The 22553-nt window shown below is 36.2% G+C and overlaps 1 protein-coding gene across 1 annotated transcript in view; it reads left to right on the plus strand.

Annotated features, from left to right (window-relative positions):
* The window catches only part of SNX13 (sorting nexin 13), a 1298295-nt gene that overhangs the window by 195284 nt on the left and 1080458 nt on the right, over positions 1-22553 (plus strand). Inside the window, 1 exon segment of the mRNA XM_044065560.1 lies at positions 4024-4162. Coding sequence (XP_043921495.1) covers positions 4024-4162 — 139 coding nt within the window.

A 22553-nucleotide genomic window follows, 5' to 3' on the forward strand; every position in this document is an offset into this window, starting at 1 on the left:
GTTAGTTTTTGATGGTGTTTAGTTTTGTTGTAAACATATCTTGGTATAACAGGGTGGAAGTTAGAGATATTGGTGTTAATGTCAAGGGACATGGTTAAGTGGGAAAAAATGTTTGAGAGGATTGGGGTGGTGGCAAGGCATTTGGTATAGTAGAATTTTATATGGTATTGTTTTTTGTAGTTGGTGATAGAATAAAGGGTGACCAGCAGAGAGAGAGCGTAGAGTAGAAGTGTTTTCTTTGTTGAGGACTTAGTGAGTGTCAGAGTCATGATGGAACTAGTGTTGCTACCTAGGTATTAAAGTAGATGGGATGATAGGGGTAGGACCTTAAATGAAGTTCCTGTTGTGGTTGGTGAAGGAGGGGAAGGGATGTAGTTGTGGGGTTATAAATTTAGTGGTAGTGGGGGGCGGGTAGGAATAGGGGGCAAGGTGGGATGCAGAGCGAGGCCTAACCACACCAGAGAAATCCTTAAAGCCTATATATTTAAAGTAAGTGGCTTTTACTTTAATTATATGGATGTTTTGATTTTTAATAGCATAAAACAGCTAATAATTACAATTCAATGGGATCTGTAGCTGGTGAAGAGAGCGAGTAGCCACCTGGTGTACTTTAAGCATTCACTACTTTATTTTTCAAATTGAGAAGGGCAGGGATTTTAGTGCTGTAGACCCAGTACATCTTAGTTATACAGTATATGCAGAAAGTACATTAAAAAGTAGTAACCTTGAATTACATTTGATATTGTGGGCAGACCAGTGTGGTTTTCCGTTTTAATGCACAACTGGATGGAGTCCTATCTTTGCAAGCCTTTCAGGGTATTATCCAATTAGCCACCTTCTTCCATCTTCCCACACAGGTACAATGTCTACTGCTTAAAATTCTAACAGTTGTTCGCTGTAGGGTAACTTTCTAAATTGGTTGCATTACAGGTGTACTCAATGTATCAGAAACACCAGTTGCACTGTTTGCTAAGTCATCTTACCATATCCCTGTGGTTTGAAGCCTCTACATCAAACAACGTAAATGTAAACTGAAAAAGAATACAAGTTTATATTGCTTTTTATGCCTCCCAGATTGTGCTTAATCAGTGCATGGTGTTAGAATGTGAGCACAGGGGATCAATACCCCTTTCTCGCCTGACACATGACCTTACAGCATTCAGGAAGCATGAATGCCCACATATAAAAGCTGGAGAAAGTTAAAATGTATGCCAGGCTGGATATTACATGAGAAAACCCCAAAAGGTGCCTTGTGCAGAGAATAATATTACAGATCATGTAAGATGGTGAGTAATGTGTTATATAGATTGGACAAGTGGGGCACTAGTAAAAGTAATCTGAGGGAGCATTGTTTGAAAGATAGGACTAGATCTACATGCAACAGCCTCACAGGAAATCTGTAAGAATCTACATCATGTGGAATTCAGTTGTATTGCACATACTGTCAATATTAGTAAGGGGTAGAATGAAGGTAATTTACTAGTGTCTGCGGGATCATAGAGAGGTGTGTGAACTGCAGAGAACATTATTTGCCATTTTCTTAAGAACTGAGGCTAAGTTTGCTAAGGAAGCAATCATCTTATCAGGCATATATTCTGCTACAAGCATTATATACAGTGGATAGAAAAAGTTTACACACCCCTGTTAAAATGCCAGGTTTTTGTGATATAAAAAAAGAGACCACAATAAATCATATCAAAAATGTTCCCACCTTTAATGTGACCTATAACCTGTATAATTCAATTGAAAAACAAACAAATCTGTTGGGAGAAAAATATAAAAAAATATGTACAATAAGCTGGATGCATAAGTGTGCACACCCTTAAACTAATATTTTGTTGAAGCAACTTTTGATTTAATTACAACATTCAGTCTTTGAGTCTATCGCACATCTTGACTTGGCAATATTTGTCCACTCTTCCTTGCACAAAAGCTCCAAATCTGTCAGATTATGAGGGCATCTCTTGTGCACAGCCCTCTTCAGGTCACCCCACAGATTTTCTTATGGATTTAGGTCTGAGCTGTGGCTGGGCCATTCCAAAACTTTTTCTTCTGGTGAAGCCATTCTTTTGTTGATTTTTGGATGTATGCTTGGGGTCATTGTCATGTTGAAAGATGAAATTCCTCGTCATCTTTAGCTTTCTAACAGACGCCTGAAGGTTTTGGGCAAAATTGACTGGTATTTAGAACTTTTCATAAGTCCCTGTACCTTGACTAAAGCCTCAGCTCCAGCTGAAGAAACACAACCCCGAAGCATAATACTCCCATCACCATGCTTCACCATTGGGAATGGTGTTCTTATGGTGAAGTGTTGTTTTTGCGCCAAACGTACCTTTTGGAATTGTGGTCAAAAAGTTCAGCGTTGGTCTCATTACACCATAACACATTTTCCCACATGCTTTGGGGAGACTTGACCTATTGTTTTGCAAATGTTAGCCAGGCCTGGATGTTTTTCTGTGTAAGAAAATGCTTCCATCTTGCAACCCTACCCCATAGGCCAGACATATGGAGAATACGGGAGATTGTTGTCACGTAGTACACAACAAGTACTTGCCAGAAATTCCTGCAGCTCCTTCAGTGTTGCTGTAGGTCTCTTGGCAGCCTCCATGACCAGTTTTTCATCTTGTCTTTTCATCAATTTTGGAGGGACGTCCAGTTCATTGCAACGTCTCTGTTGTCCCATATTTTCTCACCTTTTTGATGACTGTCTTCTCTGTGTTCCATGGTATATCCAATGCTGTGGAATTTTTTTTGTACCCTTCTTCTGACTGATAACTTTCAACAATGAGATCCCTTTGATGCTTTGTAAGCTCTCTGCAAACCATGGCTTTTGCTGTAGCAGGCAACTGAGTAAATGTCAGGAAAATCCTAATAGGACAGCTGAACTTTGAGTTTAATCACTCTCTTTAATTGATGGCAGGTGTGTACCCAAGAACACTGAACGCTGTAATTAAATGAAAAGGTGCTTCAACAAAGTATTAGTTTAAGCGTGTGCACACTTATGCAACCAGCTTATTGTACAGGTTTTATTTTTTATATTCCCCCCCAACAGATTTGTTTTTCAATTGAATTGTACAGGTTATAGGTCACATTAAAGGTAGGAAAAGTTTTGAAATTATTTATTGTGGTCTCATTTTTTTATATCACAAAAACCTGGCATTTTAACGGGTACTATACGCTTTTTATATCCACTGTATTTGTTAGAGCTGCAACTGCTGATGCATAATTGCATTTGTGGTATAGCTAGCTTAAGAAAATAGTTAAAATTTATTGAGAATGTTTGCAATGACTTGTGTAATCTTAGACAGTTAAGGCTTATACCATTATGGAGTTTTACCTCTGTCTGGTAATGTTCCTTGTGAACTCGCTTATTTCAAAACTGGAAAATTATGCAAAGCAGAGGCTCATCTCCATTTAAGATGGAGAGAAGGGCAACAAAGAAAAATATATACATATGTGTTTTGCTATGCAGTGATTTTATGTAATGTGGTTAAAATTTAGCAGTTATCCACAGACTGTCTTGTCATATTAATCACGTAAACCATGCTTATTATACAGGAAAGAAAAAACTGAATTCCTTCAGCCACCTGTAGTTGTGATGTGCATTGGAAAGTAACTACTATTATTTCAGACTGGAATATGGCAACAACCATTTTTAAGTACTTTCAGCACTACATAGAGATTAACTGAATATGCTATATTTAATATTAAGTAATGTTTGAAATTTATGCTCAGAATCAAATACAGAAACTTTACTGTTGACAGAATATTGGATCATATTTCTGCAACAGCAATAAGGATGCTGCATGAGGGTTCACATTTGTTGCATGTTGCTTACTGTGTGTGTTCATGGTACTTGAAATTGCTTAGCTTGTTTCTAGACATAGTGATACTTGGTGGAGGAGCTATTATTATTGTATAGATATGTATACCCGTAACACAAAGCTGAGAGAGTTTTCAGCACAGCACATTATATGAGAATGGTTGTGACAGGCTTGGTCTTTCTTTACTTTCTTTTTTCAGATCCGTGAGTTTAATTGTAATTATGAAGCTTTTATGAATATAATTAAATTAAGTGACCGGGTAGAAGAGCTAGAAGCTGTGAAGGATAAAGCAGTTGAAGAATTGCATTATCTACGATCTTTAGATACATCTGGGAATGGTAAGTTTTTCATCAATTCTTAATAAAACAAAAAGCTATGCAACACTGCTTCTTGGGCTGCTCTTGGCTTTAATAATGAATGGTCATTGTTAAAAATGGTAATTTTTTCCTGACCTTAATGTATCAATTTATTCACACAAACTGATTATTGTTTTAACTGCCACAGGAGTAAAATAGATGCCATTAACTTATTTCTGGATGTTCAAACAACAAATTTGCTGATTGCAGTAAACTTTTTTGTGCTGTTTCTCATTTTAGGCTCTTTGGAACTATTTATCTGGTTGGCTGTAGTCTGTCATCTGCACTTATGTTATGTACCCAAAGCCACCCTCACCTCATCTTTCACTTTTCCAGTAGTTCAGAATGATGTACACTATCAGTCGCTCAGGACACAAAAGTGCTGTAACTGGAATTCTGGTAATCAGTTGCTTGCAATAATGTAGCTGAACCCTGCCTTTCTTTATAAGAATGTCAGCTATTGGGGTCAACCGTGAAGTCCAGGATCACATTTGCTGATCACTGACAGCATCACAGTAGTGTGCATAAACAGGAGGAACTAGGTCTTACTCCCTCTGCAGTCTTGCCATGATTGCCTGGAAATGGCATTTCAGTACAATCTTTCCTTTCAAGGAACTTGCCTCCCATAGGGACTGAACCTTATCTCAGACTGTCTGACCTGATTCAGGAGATATCCTTGCAAATGTTTGTTAACAGAGGTCTTCCAGGAGATGGGCCACTTGTGGAACACTTCCTTAGGCAGATCTGTTTGCCTCCATTCACAACAGACAGTTACAGAAAGTCTATACCAGAACACACTGCAGGCAGACCCAGAAAGCAGATGCCTTTTCTGCCCCCCCCCCTTTTTCCTTGATAACTGGAGTTCTACTAACGATCAGGAAGAATTGTCCTGGTAATTCCCTTTTGGCACAAGTATCACTAGTTTTCCCTTCTCTTGCACCTGGCAAGAAACAGTACCAAAAACTTCCCCACAGAATGTGCCACCCATACACATGACAAGGGATCTCTCATCCACCCCAACATTCGGAACCTGAACTTGACTTTTTGGATGATAGGCTTTTGATCCCATTTAAGCATCTTCTTACAGAGGAAGTGCATCAATTATTAAAGGAGACTAGAATACCTGCTGCTGTAAAATCCTGTTTAGCCAAATGAAGATTTTCTTGTTGATGACGTACCAGAGACCAGGACCCTTCCTGGACAAGGATTCCACGGGTTCTTATCTACCTCTACAGCTTGCTCTATTCTGCTTATCTTACATTTTATCTACCATTAAATTCCCATTTCTGCTACTTTTCAAGTAAACCAGTTTTTTTAAAAGAGATGTTGAATATTAGACTACCTAGAAAATGGGTGGGCCGATCATTGGATCTGAATTTTATTTTGCAGAATCTGATTTTACCTCTGAACCTTCAGCCAACTCTTCCCTACATTTTAATTGCTTACCTGGAAAACAGCGTTTACTCATTGATGTGACATCAGCCTGAAGAGTATCTGAGTTGGAAGCCTTACTTGAATGTTCAGCCCTTTTTCGTGTTTCATAATGATAGAGTGACTCTTAAAACTATAATTTCTTTTATCCCAAGTTAATATCTGAGGTCACTCTAAAACAGTCTGTTCACCTTACTATTTTCTTTCCTCTACCTAAAACAGATGAGAAAAATACTACATTCCCTAGATGTCCACAGGCAGCTGAGATACTGCTAGAATATGACAAAATACTTAAAAATGACTGACCATCTCTTTATTTCTTATGATGGTAAGAAAATGGACATCCAGTTTCTAAACAGACTGTAGCTATATGGTTATCCCAGGATATTCAGTTCCGCTTTGCTCACCATGAAAGAGTCATTCCAGTTACAGTATTGTCTACTTGTGGGGCTTTTTGGAATGGGATCGACACCTAGAACCATGCAACAGGTAGCAACATGGCCCTCCTTACAGACCTTCACTAAATATTGCAAGCTTGATTAGTTTTGTCAGAACAGGATTTACTAGATTTGTTCTCCAAGGTCTTGTGGACCCTGTTCTTGAATCTTCCACCCAATCTGTTTAAGCTTTGGCAATTGGCTCATTTATCTTTATGAAACATTAACTGTCATCGAATGATGAATATAATACAGTTGTGTAAGCAAAGTTGCATTAATAGTAGCTCTCTGTTGCAGCACTAATCCCTCCCGCATCCCCTTTCTCTTAGTTTTATGTATTTGTTCCTCATCTAGTTATGTAAGTAAACTTATCAGTAGATGTTTGATTAGATCACTCCTGCAACACTACCACCTCTCCTCCACCCACTTTTCTTATTTTTTTCCTCATCTACTGTCCCTTGGCTGGGGTGGAGTCCCCTTCATCTTCATTCTGCTATAACATAGGTGTCAAAATACAGTCTCCATTAAGTTGGGGCAATAAAGCTCTGAATTTTAGTACCCATACATCCCAGAATTTTAAACTAGAACTCTCATGCTCCAGCAAATGTACAGTGCATGAAGAAGGTGCCCAAAAGCTTTTTTATACTGTCCAGCTGTCTATCTGATCATTGGCAGTCTATGTCCCAGATAGCTTTATGCTACTGAATCAGTTATCTGTTTGAGCAACTACTGTTATGATGCGTTTCCTTGCACAAATGTACTGTCTTCATCATCCCTAGTTTGTCTACTACAACCCAACCACCACACCCAGGCAAATTCATGTGCTTCTTGCATCTCCAGACAGACCTTATAGAGCTGTCCTGAAGCCTGTCCTCTGACTGTAATCACAGCTTCCTGTTTTCTCCTAATTCCATTTAGGATTTAGTCTGCAAACTCGATCAGAGAGCTACAGGTGAGAACAGGTACATTGTGGGAGAAGGAACTTAAACTTTGGATTAGCTGATGTTGCAAAGTCACATCCACCTGAAATTGGATAATACCATAAGTGAAATTGGGTTGACTGGGGATAATAAAGATTCAGCATTAGGGTAAGTACATAACCTCTGTTTATTTTGTAGCATAGGGCTTTATTATTTCTATGACAGCCTCTATTTACCAGGGCCAGTAATCAAGGAGCCTCAATTCCCACCACTGACAGTGGTGAGATATGATCACGAAAAATAGGAATGGATTTACACAGTATTTTAAGCTGCAGCTCTCTGCATCACCACAGTTTTCCCCAAGAGCACACAGAGAATGTGCTCCAGACCTTGGACTGGACTGTCTTTCTCTCCAGATCCCAAGCAGCACTCACTTTTGGAGCACTGTGTCCCAGTTCCAAGTAGCTGACACACCCCCACACCTGGGTATTTGATTTTCACACACACATATACACACTTACGGGAAAGGCTGGTACAGATTTACTAAGTCTGTCCATTCTGTCCAGACTATAAGGTGATTTCACTGCTACCAGTCAGCCACTCTAAGGCTGTTACAAGGGTATCCAATTATACCAAGTAAAATCAATACTAACATAAATGGTATAGTGTAACCAAAGCAGCAAGGCTTTTCAAAGTGGCCAAGGCATCACTAAAATAACCACAAGTACTCTCAAGATGGTAAATGTATTCTCTAAAAGACCAGCCACAATAAAAGGTATATAAAAATATTTAATAATAAATAATAAAATAGAAAACACGAGAATACTAAATAAGTACAGTAAACACCAGAGTTTCAGTCACAGGAGAAATAAAAATAACACAGTTGGACAGATTCAAACAGATGCAGAAAAACAATACTCAACTAATCTCCTTTTATTATCCAACTGTCTAAAGAATAACTGCTCCCTAGCTAACTTAATACAACAAGGCAAGATTAGATGCCGAGATGCTTACTTCCACAAGGAAAGGTGATAAGCTTCTGACAGACTGAACTCAACTGACTGTTGTAGATTTTTACATCCAGTCCTAAAGAAAACAAAACAAGCTGCTGTGAGAGTTCCATTCTGTCAGTGCTGGTTATAGTGACATCACAGTTGATCACCTGACTCTGGTACAATGCACGCTTTGCTAAGATCTTTTGCAGTATAAGAAAATTATAGAACATTTTCAAAAACTTCTACTCTTCTCTTCCAGAATTCTTTGTTTAAATATATGCATTTAATCAGTTATAATAACACTGTTGATACATTTTAACACAAGCATCACTACAAATCAATGTGGTAGTCAAATGACACAAAACCATTTACAAAACTCTAGCTAACTGTGCTGGCATACGTTACACTTGTACTGCCCTGTTCTCCCTGGCACAGATGGCAGTACCTCACATTGTCACACTTACATCTGTATATCTGAATGCATATATGATTTTTTAGATATTTGTTTGTTGCACCTTTAAATGTATTTAGTCACTCTGTATAAAGCCTGCAGTGCAGCATTGCCTCTGGTTGTGGTGACAAGCAGTCATATAAGTTATAACTTGTACCTTACCTGTTGCAAGTTTGTCCTTTTCTTAATAAAGATTTTATTGAAACCAGGTAAAGTTGCAAGGATTTGTCATATTTTCTTTTGTGTTTTTACATGAGCATATGCAAATAGTGTGTATGTTCTACTTGTATGACTTTGAAGGTATGGATTTTACTGGTTAAAAAAAAAGCTTTGTGCTTCAGTATTAAGGTACTGTTCTGTGAAATTATGAGGTGGAGCCTTGTTCATGGAGCAGAAGGATAAAGCCCTAGCTTCATTCCACATGGCACATGTTCTGTTGAGTATGGATGCTAGTGGGACTGAGTTAGGGGTATATGGGAGTGAGTAGACAATGCCAGCTTGCCCATCTTTGAGAGAAGGAAAGCAGCTTGGTTTATAGTATTGGCCACACCTAGTGGAGTGCAGGTGTATTGCCCACAGTAAGAAGCCTAGATTGCGCATTCTGAGTAGCACTGTGCCGCTTATCCGAGGAGTTGTGTTGCCATAGTAGTGAGTATGCATCTACTGAGAAGCAGTCATTGTGGAGCACCCAACCTGCTGAGAGGGCAGTGGCAGGAAACTGTGCATGACTGGCAGACTGGCTTGCTGCTTAACACCTGATGCTGACCTCTGCTGGGGAATGAAGGAGCTGAAGGGCTCTTGTTCTGAGGGAGGAACATATGGGTCATTTGAGTGCAGGAGGGTAGAGCCATTAGGCAGATTCTGTGGGCATGCAGAACCCTGTATACTTGTGTATTATTTGGTTATTGTAATATGCACTGTTTTACAGTAATTTACAAAGCTGAGTCTTGATTAGAGCATAGATCCAACTTTGGCCTTAACAGTCTTTCATGATGCACTTGTTCACTTTTGATAGCAGAGTGCATAGGACAGTTGAGAAGTCATTCAAAAATGTGCTGTAGACTATATTTCTTAATGCTTTCTTTTTCTTTTCTGCATCATCCCTTTTCCATTTCCCACTTAAGAGTAAGATACAGTTTTAGGAATCTACCCAAATGTTGTGATCTACTGTTTGTGACCCACCCCGAGTGGGAGATATATATATATATATATATATATATATATAGATATAGATATATAGATATATATATATATATATATATATATATATATATATATATATATATATATATATATATATATAGATATAGATATATATAGATATAGATATAGATATATATATATATAGATATATAGATATAGATATATAGATATAGATATATAGATATAGATATAGATATATATATATATATATATATATATATATATATATATATATATAGATATAGATATATAGCTATAGATATATATAGATACAATAACAGTACAGCTCATATATATATATATATATATATATAGATATATATATAGATATATAGATATAGATACAATAACAGTACAGCTCCTGAGAGAAGTCACTGCAACAGTAAAGCTACTTTTCCCACCATTCCCCCTTTCTGATTAAATGGAGGGAAAGTAGTTATCTTCCATGATACTTAAGTAAACAAGGAAGCTTTTTTGGAGAATTTTTTGCCTTTCACTGTAATGAAATTTCCATTTAAAATTCTGTTTTCATGGTACTTGCTGTGTAATACTAGTCGTATTAAAAAAATACACTCCTGTTTCATGGTGGCTGAGTTTGAATATAAAAACTAAAAAAAAAAGAATATTTATGCCTACATCCAAATAACATAAATAATTTCAAAACTTCATTTTTGTGTAGTTTTTTTTTTCTTTTTATCCTTTTGAAGGATGACCATCCAGCCACCTTTGCCTGTCTATTAGTCTCTACATGCAAGTCTCATCCAAGCAGACACTTGATGTCCTCATGCCAGGATGATCTCCCATTTGGGAGTGCACCTGTACCACGTAGGATCCCCACTGTTCATGCAGGCTGTTACAGTTTGATGTGTGCTACACAGGTAGATGAGATGGGTCAGCAGAGAAAACTGCAATGATGTCCCCTGCGCGTAAGGAGTTGCACGGCAAAAGGAATTGTCAAATGAAAGAAATAAGCCAGAAACTGGTGGACAATTCAATATGGTAGTTTATTGATAAGCTACCAGAAATGCATGAAAACTCACAAACATACCGGTTTCGGCCCAAATTCAATATGGCCTTCTTCAGTGTATAAATGTAGAGTCCATTATGCAGTTCTTTTAAATACACATCAGAAAAAGCTGATTGGTTAAATATAAAATACCAAGCTCATTAATATTAGTCAGTGATGCAAACATACATACAAAATCAGATACATAGATATTAAGTATATGTCAATCAAATATTGCATATCAAAATATCATATCAAAATTGATAATATAATATAATGTGTTAGACCAGATATATTTATAGATATTCATTCAAACCTGGACTAAATAGTGCACCAAGTTTGGTGATCCATTTCTTTTCTTTCATATCAAGTTTTCTATGCCAGCCACATTTATTGGTTCTATCACCAATAATTTTATCAATAACTGTAAAATGAAATTTGGCCTTATTATGTACAAGTGTGTGTTTGTATAATGCGTTCGATGATTTTTAACATCTAATGTCACTCAAATGGTCGGACAGCCTTAGTTTAACTGATCGAGAGGTTTGCCCAACATAAAATGAGTGACAGGTACAGCTGCCATATAGATGGCCCAATCAGTATTGCACTTGGCAAAGAATTGGATATCAAAGTCTTTGCTACTGTTACTGCTTCTGAATTCTTTGGTTTTATCATGTGTTTACAGTTCACACAGTGACCACAAGGAAAAGAACCAATAAGTTTGTCCCCCAAGATAGTTGTTTGATAAGCCTGTGTTAAGGAGGATTCAAAATGATGCTTGTAATGATTAAAGTACCCTGCCAAGTTCTTTCCTTTGCGAAAGGAAAATGAACATTTGTTAGGAATAATTGCCTTAATTCTAGCATCTGCATCTAGTATATTCCAATTGTCCCTTATAATCTGAGTAAAGTTCTTAGTGTTTCTTCCATATGTGGTTGTGAATCGCACTGTGTTGGTCTTGACTGGTTTCTTTTTATATTTCAAAAGATCTGATCTGTGTAAGCCTGAGGCATGCCTATGTGCCATTGTAACATATCCTGATTTGTAACCCCTATCCTGAAATCTATTACACAAATCCTGAGCATGGTGATCAAAACTAGTATTGTCAGAACAATTGCGTCTGATTCTAATAAATTGAGACTTTGGAATATTTCTGGCGATATGTTTTGGATGAAAGCTGGAGGCATGGAGTATAGTGTTGTATTGGGGGGATTTTCTGAATACTTCCATTTGTGAAGTATTATCCATGTTCCTTGTGAGCAAAACATCCAAAATGTTATAGATTTTTGATCATGTGTAATGGTAAATTGTATTCCCCACTTATTATCATTCAAATAATCCATAAATTCTTGAAGAGATGAAATATCTGATCTCCATACCATCCAGCAATCATCCAAATATCTTCGCCAGATGTCACTGTCAGGTAGAAACCAATTATGAGTGTCATCATATATCATAATTTCTTCCATATAAGCCATGAATAGATCAGCATAAATGGGGGCAAAGGAGGCCCCCATTGCTGTTCCTCTGATCTGCAGAAAGCATTCATCATTATAGAAAAAGACATTTTTGGTCAACACATGCTCAGTTAAGTTCAATAGTAAAGTGTTGAATCCTGGTTGATACATGTTTGATCGATAGAGCCAGAATTCAATAGCATCTAGTCCGGCCCAATGTGGAATATTGGTATATAAGGAGCATACATCTAACGTACAAAGTATCCAATCTGAATCTAACTGCATATCATTAATAATGCCCAGGAATTCGGTGGTGTCCTGTATTCTTGACCTCACTAATCTTAGTAAAGGTTTCAAATGCATAGTTAGAAAGTCAGATAATGGCTCAGTTAATGAACCCATACCTGATACGATGAGCCTCCCCGGTGGATGCAAAAGATCTTTGTGTATTTTTGGTAGAAAGTAGATGTATGGTTTCATGGGGTCAGAGATTGTTAAATGGTTTAATGTTTTCATCGATATGATATCATTATCATAAGCAAAATGTAAGAAGTCATCTATTTCTTTTTTAAATACAGGAGTAGGGTCCAGTGGCATTTTTGTATAATATCGCACATCATCTAATTGTTTATGTGCTTCCATATCATACTGAATCCAATCTAATACCACCACTGCCCCTCCCTTGTCTGCATTGATAATGACCAGATCCTTGTTCCTTGCTAGTTCTTCCAAACAAGACCTTTCAGCATCAGTGATATTATTAGCCATTGGTGAACAGTGATTGTACTGAAAATGTAATTCATGAAGTACACTATGTAAAAATAAATTCACAGTTGGATGCATGGGTGGTGTGAACAGTGAAGTATGATATTTAAATGACTCTGTCTGTGACTGTTCAACATCTTTTGTATCTTGAAAAAATAATTTCAGATTAATTAGTCTACAAAATGAGAATAGATCTTGTGTGAAATTGTCCTCAGACACAAAAAAGCCTGGAATGAAAGATAATCCTTTATTTAACAATGAAATTTGGCCATCTGTGAGTACAGTGTTTGAAATATTATATACATTATTTATTTGTTGGTCAGTATTTCCATCAGATTTTGTAGACTTGTAATTTTTCTTGTGCTTCCTCCCTCCCCTCCTCCCTCCATGTGCCCTAAAGGGGATATATAGTTTTTCCTTTTGGGAGTGGGGGAATCTATGGTGGACTGTGTCTCCGTATCTGTGCCAGATGAGTTGTCATAGTCGGTTGATTCATTATTACTGCCTCGTCCCTTAAGTATAGAACGCGGACGTTTCCTTTTGGAATTGGGTGTATATTTATTTTTATTTTTATTATGTCCCTCCTGAAATCTGACATGTCTTACATTTTTAAAAGGTTGACCCTTCTCATAGTCAGAAATATCACGTAAAAATTTTTTTAACCTTTCTTTCCTTCAAAATGTTATCAAAGTTTAATAGTTCAATGCTAAGTTTTGATAGTAAATCTGGAAAGAAGGGTTCATGTTGGTAGCTATTGCATTCCTCAATAGATTTTAACACTTGACTGGTTTCTTTATCAATAGTTCTGGTGTAATAATCTGATAATGAGCTTACAAACTTCATGGAGCATTCTTGCTGGATGGAAGACCATTCACTAATAAGACTGTTATCTGGGTCTGCCACCAGTGGTTCAATTTTGACCCTGAGACCCCTTGGGCAAATGCCCTTAGTCAAATAAGCTTTTAGTAGTTTGTGATGCCAAACACAGGATCTTAAATTTTTCATATTTTTGTTAAGATCAGCAAAATATTTTTCACATTTTTGTTTTGGATTCAAAGAATTAGTATTTTCAGAATCCACTAAGTTATTGCCAATACCAAATGGTGCAAGGTCATCCTTGTCTGCTGATAAGTCTAAAAATATTTTGTTTAGATCCATAATAATTCCTCTAATTCAAAAGATATGACCACGTCCTGTATATATTTCTAATGATAATCTGACAATAATGGCAATATATTGGTGGTGCTGATTGCACCTCTAAGCCACGTCATATACAGAACAATGATGGTATTTAAATTGTAACATAAGAGTAAAAAGAATTATATGAAATGTTTGGCACACAAATCCTCAGCTTAAAAAATTAAAGTTATTGATTTGGTGGTCACAGAGGTTAAAAGGTTTGTTAAGCCCATATATGTATGCTATAATATGATTAAATGTGAATGTGTTATAGCTGTTCTTATTCCTGAATGTACATGAAAAGTGGCATCAACCGAAAATGACAACTACTAGATTAACAATTCAAAATGTGTTTTTAATAAAAAAGAATGTAATATACAACTCTGGTAATCTTGAGGAGCCACAATACATAAAAGTTAAAGGCCCTGATTTCAAAAAGTGATATGCAATGTTGTATTACAAAATGGTCTCACACACCCAATAGTAAGTTGTATGAATTGAGATTAGTTAGATAATATTCTAGTCAAAAAATATCAATTCAAAAGATAACTTCTAAATTATAGTTATGTCTTAGTTGGACCGAGGTTTAAAATAAACCTGAAATCATTCTGTTCCTGATACAAGTATTCCAAAATTATGTATACTCTAAAAGGATCTGTAGTAAAGGCATCCACTTTAGATGGAAATACATAGACCATAAACACAAAAATGTTACTTGTTATTCATTCAATATAAGGAATATTTGTTTAAAAAGTTATTGCCAATGTTATAAAGGCCGTACCAATGATGAATTATGGTACTACAGTTATATAAAAATGGCTGAATTATCTATTATATGTCTCACATATGCTTCATGCGAAACTAAATAAATTTCTGTTGTTTATTGAATGTAACAATCAAAAACACAAGTGTATCAATTGTCAATGTTATAATGCACTTATAGTAACATTAAACTTCGAAGAGTCTTTTATATGGCTGAATCCCAGAAATTCAAGCCCCTTTAGTTAACCATGAATGCACAGATGATATTCAAAAGAAACTATTCTGTGTTTAATAATATGGTCCAATTTGTTGTTTTATCTCAATACTGACATCACAGGAATATAAGAGTAGTTTATAACAAATGCTTGTCTTACTTGAGCATGAACCGTAATTCCAAAAAAAGGAAGAGGGTTTATGTCAACACCTAAATATTTTGGAGCAGTATACTCCTTTATCTGTTGTGAGACTGCTTCCTATATTTGACCTATTTCTTATAGTGTCACCCAGAGAAAAAAGAAAAAAATAACATACATAATAAGTATTATAAGCTATTCATGTTCCAAACAATATAATGTCTGTTGATGGTCCAAAATCCAAAGTCTAATATAAATCACAATTCCCTAGAGTTTTACATGGACATTCACTGTTGTATAAGACACAACCCGATCTACTGAAAGTTATCCAGAGTAAACATAAGCTGTTGCACATATATTGAAGATGAAAAAATAGTCACAAAAATGAGTGAAATCAACACCCGTCACTTTGTGAAAGTGAAAATGAATGTACTTAAGCTTGTTGATAATACTCGTCGCAATTAATTATCTTGCTGAGATCGTAACAGTCTCAATGTTCAATGCGACAGTTGCCCCAAGCACAAACAGTCCTGAAAAAAAGATTTAAGCCGTTCTTTTTCTTTGTATAAGCCAATTTCGCACCATAGATAAAAATATTCGATGCAGAAAAATATTGACTCACCACCTGATGTGTGCAGGCCCCTTAAAGAATGGCCAACAAGTAATAACACACCACCTCACATCACAACACCCGTCACTTTGTAAAAGTGAAAATGAATGTACTTAAGCTTGTTGAAAGTACTCGTCACGGTTAATTATCTTGCTGAGATAGTAACAGTCTCAATGTTCAATGCGACAGTTGCCCCAAGCACAAACAGTCCTGAAAAAAAGATTTAAGTCGTTCTTTTTCTTTTTCTTTATATAAGCCAATTGCGCACCATAGATAAAAATGTTTGATGCAGAAAAGTACCGACTCACCACCTGATGTGTGCAAGCCCCTCGAAGAATGGCCAACAAGTAATAACACACCACATCACATTTGCCAACCTTTCTAGGGTTAGCTGCAAATTGTACATCACCAACTTCGTTCGATTTGAATTATTAAATATTGTTGTCATCCGGATTCAGGAACCAGTTCTCCAAGCGTGTATGGCATAATGTATCCAAAGGTCTAACAATTAGAGTTCACAAAGTAGAGCATTTAGTATTCTACATCAACCGAAATGCGAAATACGCCGACACAGTCCACCATCATTCCCCCAGCAGGAAATAAGTATCCGTGTAACTGCAATGATGTCCCCTGCGCGTAAGGAGTTGCACGGCAAAAGGAATTGTCAAATGAAAGAAATAAGCCAGCAACTGGTGGACAATTCAATATGGTAGTTTATTGATAAGCTACCAGAAATGCATGAAAACTCACAAACATACCGGTTTCGGCCCAAATTCAATATGGCCTTCTTCAGTGTATAAATGTAGAGTCCATTATGCAGTTCTTTTAAATACACATCAGAAAAAGCTGATTGGTTAAATATAAAATACCAAGCTCATTAATATTAATCAGTGATGCAAACATACATACAAAATCAGATACATAGATATTAAGTATGTCAATCAAATATTGCATATCAAAATATCATATCAAAATTGATAATATAATATAATGTGTTAGACCAGATATATTTATAGATATTCATTCAAACCTGGACTAAATAGTGCACCAAGTTTGGTGATCCATTTCTTTTCTTACATATCAAGTTTTCTATGCCAGCCACATTTATTGGTTCTATCACCAATAATTTTATCAATAACTGTAAAATGAAATTTGGCCTTATTATGTACAAGTGTGTGTTTGTATAATGCGTTGGATGATTTTTTACATCTAATGTCACTCAAATGTTCGGACATCCTTAGTTTAACTGATCGAGAGGTTTGCCCAACATAAAATGAGTGACAGGTACAGCTTGCCATATAGATGGCCCAATCAGTATTACAATTGGCAAAGAATTGAATATCAGAGACTTTGTTACTGTTTCTGCTTGTGAATTCTTTGGTTTTTATCATGTGTTTACAGTTCACACAGTGACCACAAGGAAAAGAACCAATAAGTTTGTCCCCCAAGATAGTTGTTTGATAAGCCTGTGTTAAGGAGGATTCAAAATGATGCTTGTAATGATTAAAGTACCCTGCCAAGTTCTTTCCTTTGCGAAAGGAAAATGAACATTTGTTAGGAATAATTGCCTTAATTCTAGCATCTGCATCTAGTATATTCCAATTGTCCCTTATAATCTGAGTAAAGTTCTTAGTGTTTCTTCCATATGTGGTTGTGAATCGCACTGTGTTGGTCTTGACTGGTTTCTTTTTATATTTCAAAAGATCTGATCTGTGTAAGCCTGAGGCATGCCTATGTGCCATTGTAACATATCCTGATTTGTAACCCCTATCCTGAAATCTATTACACAAATCCTGAGCATGGTGATCAAAACTAGTATTGTCAGAACAATTGCGTCTGATTCTAATAAATTGAGACTTTGGAATATATCTGGCGATATGTTTTGGATGAAAGCTGGAGGCATGGAGTATAGTGTTGTATTGGGGGAATTTTCTGAATACTTCCGTTTTTAAAGTATTATCCATGTTTCTTGTGATCAAAACATCCAAAAATGTTATAGATTTTTGATCATGTGTAATGGTAAATTGTATTCCCCACTTATTATCATTCAAATAATCCATAAATTCTTGAAGAGATGAAATATCTGATCTCCATACCATCCAGCAATCATCCAAATATCTTCGCCAGATGTCAATGTCAGGTAGAAACCAATTATGAGTGTCATCATATATCATAATTTCTTCCATATAAGCCATGAATAGATCAGCATAAATGGGGGCAAAAGAGGCCCCCATTGCTGTTCCTCTGATCTGCAGAAAGCATTCATCATTATAGAAAAAGACATTTTGGTCAACACATGCTCAGTTAAGTTCAATAGTAAAGTGTTGAATCCTGGTTGATACATGTTTGATCGATAGAGCCAGAATTCAATAGCATCTAGTCCGGCCCAATGTGGAATATTGGTATATAAGGAGCATACATCTAACAAAGTATCAATCTGAATCTAACTGCATATCATTAATAATGCCCAGGAATTCGGTGGTGTCCTGTATTCTTGACCTCACTAATCTTAGTAAAGGTTTCAAATGCATAGTTAGAAAGTCAGATAATGGCTCAGTTAATGAACCCATACCTGATACGATGGGCCTCCCCGGTGGATGCAAAAGATCTTTGTGTATTTTTGGTAGAAAGTAGATGTATGGTTTCATGGGGTCAGAGATTGTTAAATGGTTTAATGTTTTCATCGATATGATATCATTATCATAAGCAAAATGTAAGAAGTCATCTATTTCTTTTTTAAATACAGGAGTAGGGTCCAGTGGCATTTTGTATAATATCGCACATCATCTAATTGTTTATGTGCTTCCATATCATACTGAATCAATCTAATACCACCACTGCCCTCCCTTGTCTGCATTGATAATGACCAGATCCTTGTTCCTTGCTAGTTCTTCCAAACAAGACCTTTCAGCATCAGTGATATTATTAGCCATTGGTGAACAGTGATTGTACTGAAAATGTAATTCATGAAGTACACTATGTAAAAATAAATTCACAGTTGGATGCATGGGTGGTGTGAACAGTGAAGTATGATATTTAAATGACTCTGTCTGTGACTGTTCAACATCTTTTGTATCTTGAAAAAATAATTTCAACCATACATCTACTTTCTACCAAAAATACACAAAGATCTTTTGCATCCACCGGGGAGGCCCATCGTATCAGGTATGGGTTCATTAACTGAGCCATTATCTGACTTTCTAACTATGCATTTGAAACCTTTACTAAGATTAGTGAGGTCAAGAATACAGGACACCACCGAATTCCTGGGCATTATTAATGATATGCAGTTAGATTCAGATTGGATACTTTGTACGTTAGATGTATGCTCCTTATATACCAATATTCCACATTGGGCCGGACTAGATGCTATTGAATTCTGGCTCTATCGATCAAACATGTATCAACCAGGATTCAACACTTTACTATTGAACTTAACTGAGCATGTGTTGACCAAAAATGTCTTTTTCTATAATGATGAATGCTTTCTGCAGATCAGAGGAACAGCAATGGGGCCTCCTTTGCCCCCATTTATGCTGATCTATTCATGGCTTATATGGAAGAAATTATGATATATGATGACACTCATAATTGGTTTCTACCTGACATTGACATCTGGCGAAGATATTTGGATGATTGCTGGATGGTATGGAGATCAGATGTTTCATCTCTTCAAGAATTTATGGATTATTTGAATGATAATAAGTGGGGAATACAATTTACCATTACACATGATCAAAAATCTATAACATTTTTGGATGTTTTGATCACAAGAAACATGGATAATACTTTAAAAACGGAAGTATTCAGAAAATTCCCCCAATACAACACTATACTCCATGCCTCCAGCTTTCATCCAAAACATATCGCCAGAAATATTCCAAAGTCTCAATTTATTAGAATCAGACGCAATTGTTCTGACAATACTAGTTTTGATCACCATGCTCAGGATTTGTGTAATAGATTTCAGGATAGGGGTTACAAATCAGGATATGTTACAATGGCACATAGGCATGCCTCAGGCTTACACAGATCAGATCTTTTGAAATATAAAAAGAAACCAGTCAAGACCAACACAGTGCGATTCACAACCACATATGGAAGAAACACTAGGAACTTTACTCAGATTATAAGGGACAATTGGAATATACTAGATGCAGATGCTAGAATTAAGGCAATTATTCCTAACAAATGTTCATTTTCCTTTAAAGGAAAGAACTTGGCAGGGTACTTTAATCATTACAAGCATCATTTTGAATCCTCCTTAACACAGGCTTATCAAACAACTATCTTGGGGGACAAACTTATTGGTTCTTTTCCTTGTGGTCACTGTGTGAACTGTAAACACATGATAAAAAACAAAGAATTCACAAGCAGAAACAGTAGCAAAGTCTTTGATATTCAATTCTTTGCCAATTGTAATACTGATTGGGCCATCTATATGGCAAGCTGTACCTGTCACTCATTTTATGTTGGGCAAACCTCTCGATCAGTTAAACTAAGGATGTCCGAACATTTGAGTGACATTAGATGTAAAAAATCATCCAACGCATTATACAAACACACACTTGTACATAAGGCCAAATTTCATTTTACAGTTATTGATAAAATTATTGGTGATAGAACCAATAAATGTGGCTGGCATAGAAAACTTGATATGAAAGAAAAGAAATGGATCACCAAACTTGGTGCACTATTTAGTCCAGGTTTGAATGAATATCTATAAATATATCTGGTCTAACACATTATATTATATTATCAATTTTGATATGATTTTTTGATATGCAATATTTGATTGACATATACTTAATATCTATGTATCTGATTTTGTATGTATGTTTGCATCACTGATTAATATTAATGAGCTTGGTATTTTATATTTAACCAATCAGCTTTTTCTGATGTGTATTTAAAAGAACTGCATAATGGACTCTACATTTATACACTGAAGAAGGCCATATTGAATTTGGGCCGAAACCGGTATGTTTGTGAGTTTTCATGCATTTCTGGTAGCTTATCAATAAACTACCATATTGAATTGTCCACCAGTTGCTGGCTTATTTCTTTCATCAGCAGAGAAAACATCATGTTTTTGCTTGAACAGATTTTTGTCTAGCCTAGGTTCCCATCCTTTGTGTTGACATCATTCTGTAGGTTGTATGGACAGTGCGAGGACATGCTGAGCATGTGTCCTTGGCCATAGGGTGGTCACACCTTCTCATTTCCTGCAGCCCCAGTCCAGCATCTAGTCCTTTGTGCCTCTGCCTTCACTAGCTCTCATTGGTAGATACCCAGCACAATCGCTCACCTTACAGGATAGGCGTACACATCTTCTCTGTCACTTCATGAGATACCCAAGCTGCTAAATGAACTAAAATCACCTTGGCTCATGTCATTGTTTTACAATATCAGAGTGACTGTTTTTATTAACTCAAACTTCTGTTAAAGAGTGAGACTTTGGAAAAAATTAACTTGTGTTTGTTAAATTTGACTGTAAGATGCGGTGAAAACATTTATTTTGTTGTTGCATTCTTTCAGTATTCCACTTAAGCAATTAAAATTATTATGAAAAAGGCAAGGAGTGTTACATTGTTTAAGTAAGTTTAATTAAAGCTAAGGATTATGGTTATTTCCCATATTTTAGGATTTTTTCATCTTGTACATTAAGTATGTTATCTTTGAAGTTTTATTGCAGTGAATGGTATTTCATTGTCCTTAATTTAGGTTGGTTTATCCAGTTTTACTCCCTTTTCGTCATTTGTATCTGTGTGTGTGTATCTGTGTGTGTGTGTGTGTGTGTGTGTATATATATATATATATATATATATATATATATATATATATATATATATATATATATGTATATATATGTATAAAGTTTTACTTCCTTTCCTCAGATGCATAGTAGATTACCATGCTTTACTAAGGTCATTTTTACCAGACTTGTCACAAGTTTATTTTATTCATTAACTATGAAATTGATATCTGTTTTCATCCATTTCAACCTTTGGGTTATCTTTTCCAACCGGATCTGACCTTTGGCACCTTTTGGAAGCTGTGGATGTAGGGCTTTGACTTCTCCCCTACACATAATTCCCTCCATTTCCTATGAAGTACCTCAGATCTTGCGTACTGGCTGATTAAAAAAGATATGGTTTTCAAGGGCTCTGTTTAAATCTCAGCTAAATTGAGTTTAATAGCTTTCCTCAACCTTTGATCCAGTGCTGTCTGCTCTGTCTGTATTCAATCTGTGAGACTTTGGATCCAACTCCGATCCAACACTGTCTGATTTTAAAGCCTTTAGCACATCTTTGCTCCGCCTCCCTTACCCATAACTCCCCAGATATAGTATGCTGCCATTTGTGGTGTGCAGCTTGGTCCTTGGCTCCGTTTGGTTCTTCATTTTTTCTTAAGATCTTTTAGTAGGAGTGGTGAGCTTTCCTTTCCCTTACCCCTTAGGAGCAGTGATTAGACCTTTCTTGCTAGTTTTAAATATCTTTGAGGTAGTGTTAGGTAGTTTATCAGGTCAGGTAGCATAATTCCCTTTTTTTCCCTTTGTAACCTTTCTGCCCCTTTTCCCCTGTTTGAGTTTTTTTATTTTTTGTATTTTTACTGCTTTGAGTGTGTTTTTGGTAAGATGGACAAGGGGTTTAAAAAGTGCATCTCCTGTGGGCACAAACTGTCCTGCCATGATGCACATCTCAGTTGTGTTTCTTGCCTCAATTCTGGAGTATTTAGACTACAGTTGATCTATCTGCAAGAGCTTTGCTCTTGTGCCATTAATGAATCCAAGGCTAACTTGTG

The sequence above is a fragment of the Protopterus annectens genome, chromosome 3.part0 (genome assembly GCF_019279795.1).
Source record: "Protopterus annectens isolate FY-2018-M chromosome 3.part0, PAN1.0, whole genome shotgun sequence".
In the NCBI taxonomy this organism is placed as follows: domain Eukaryota; kingdom Metazoa; phylum Chordata; order Ceratodontiformes; family Protopteridae; genus Protopterus; species Protopterus annectens.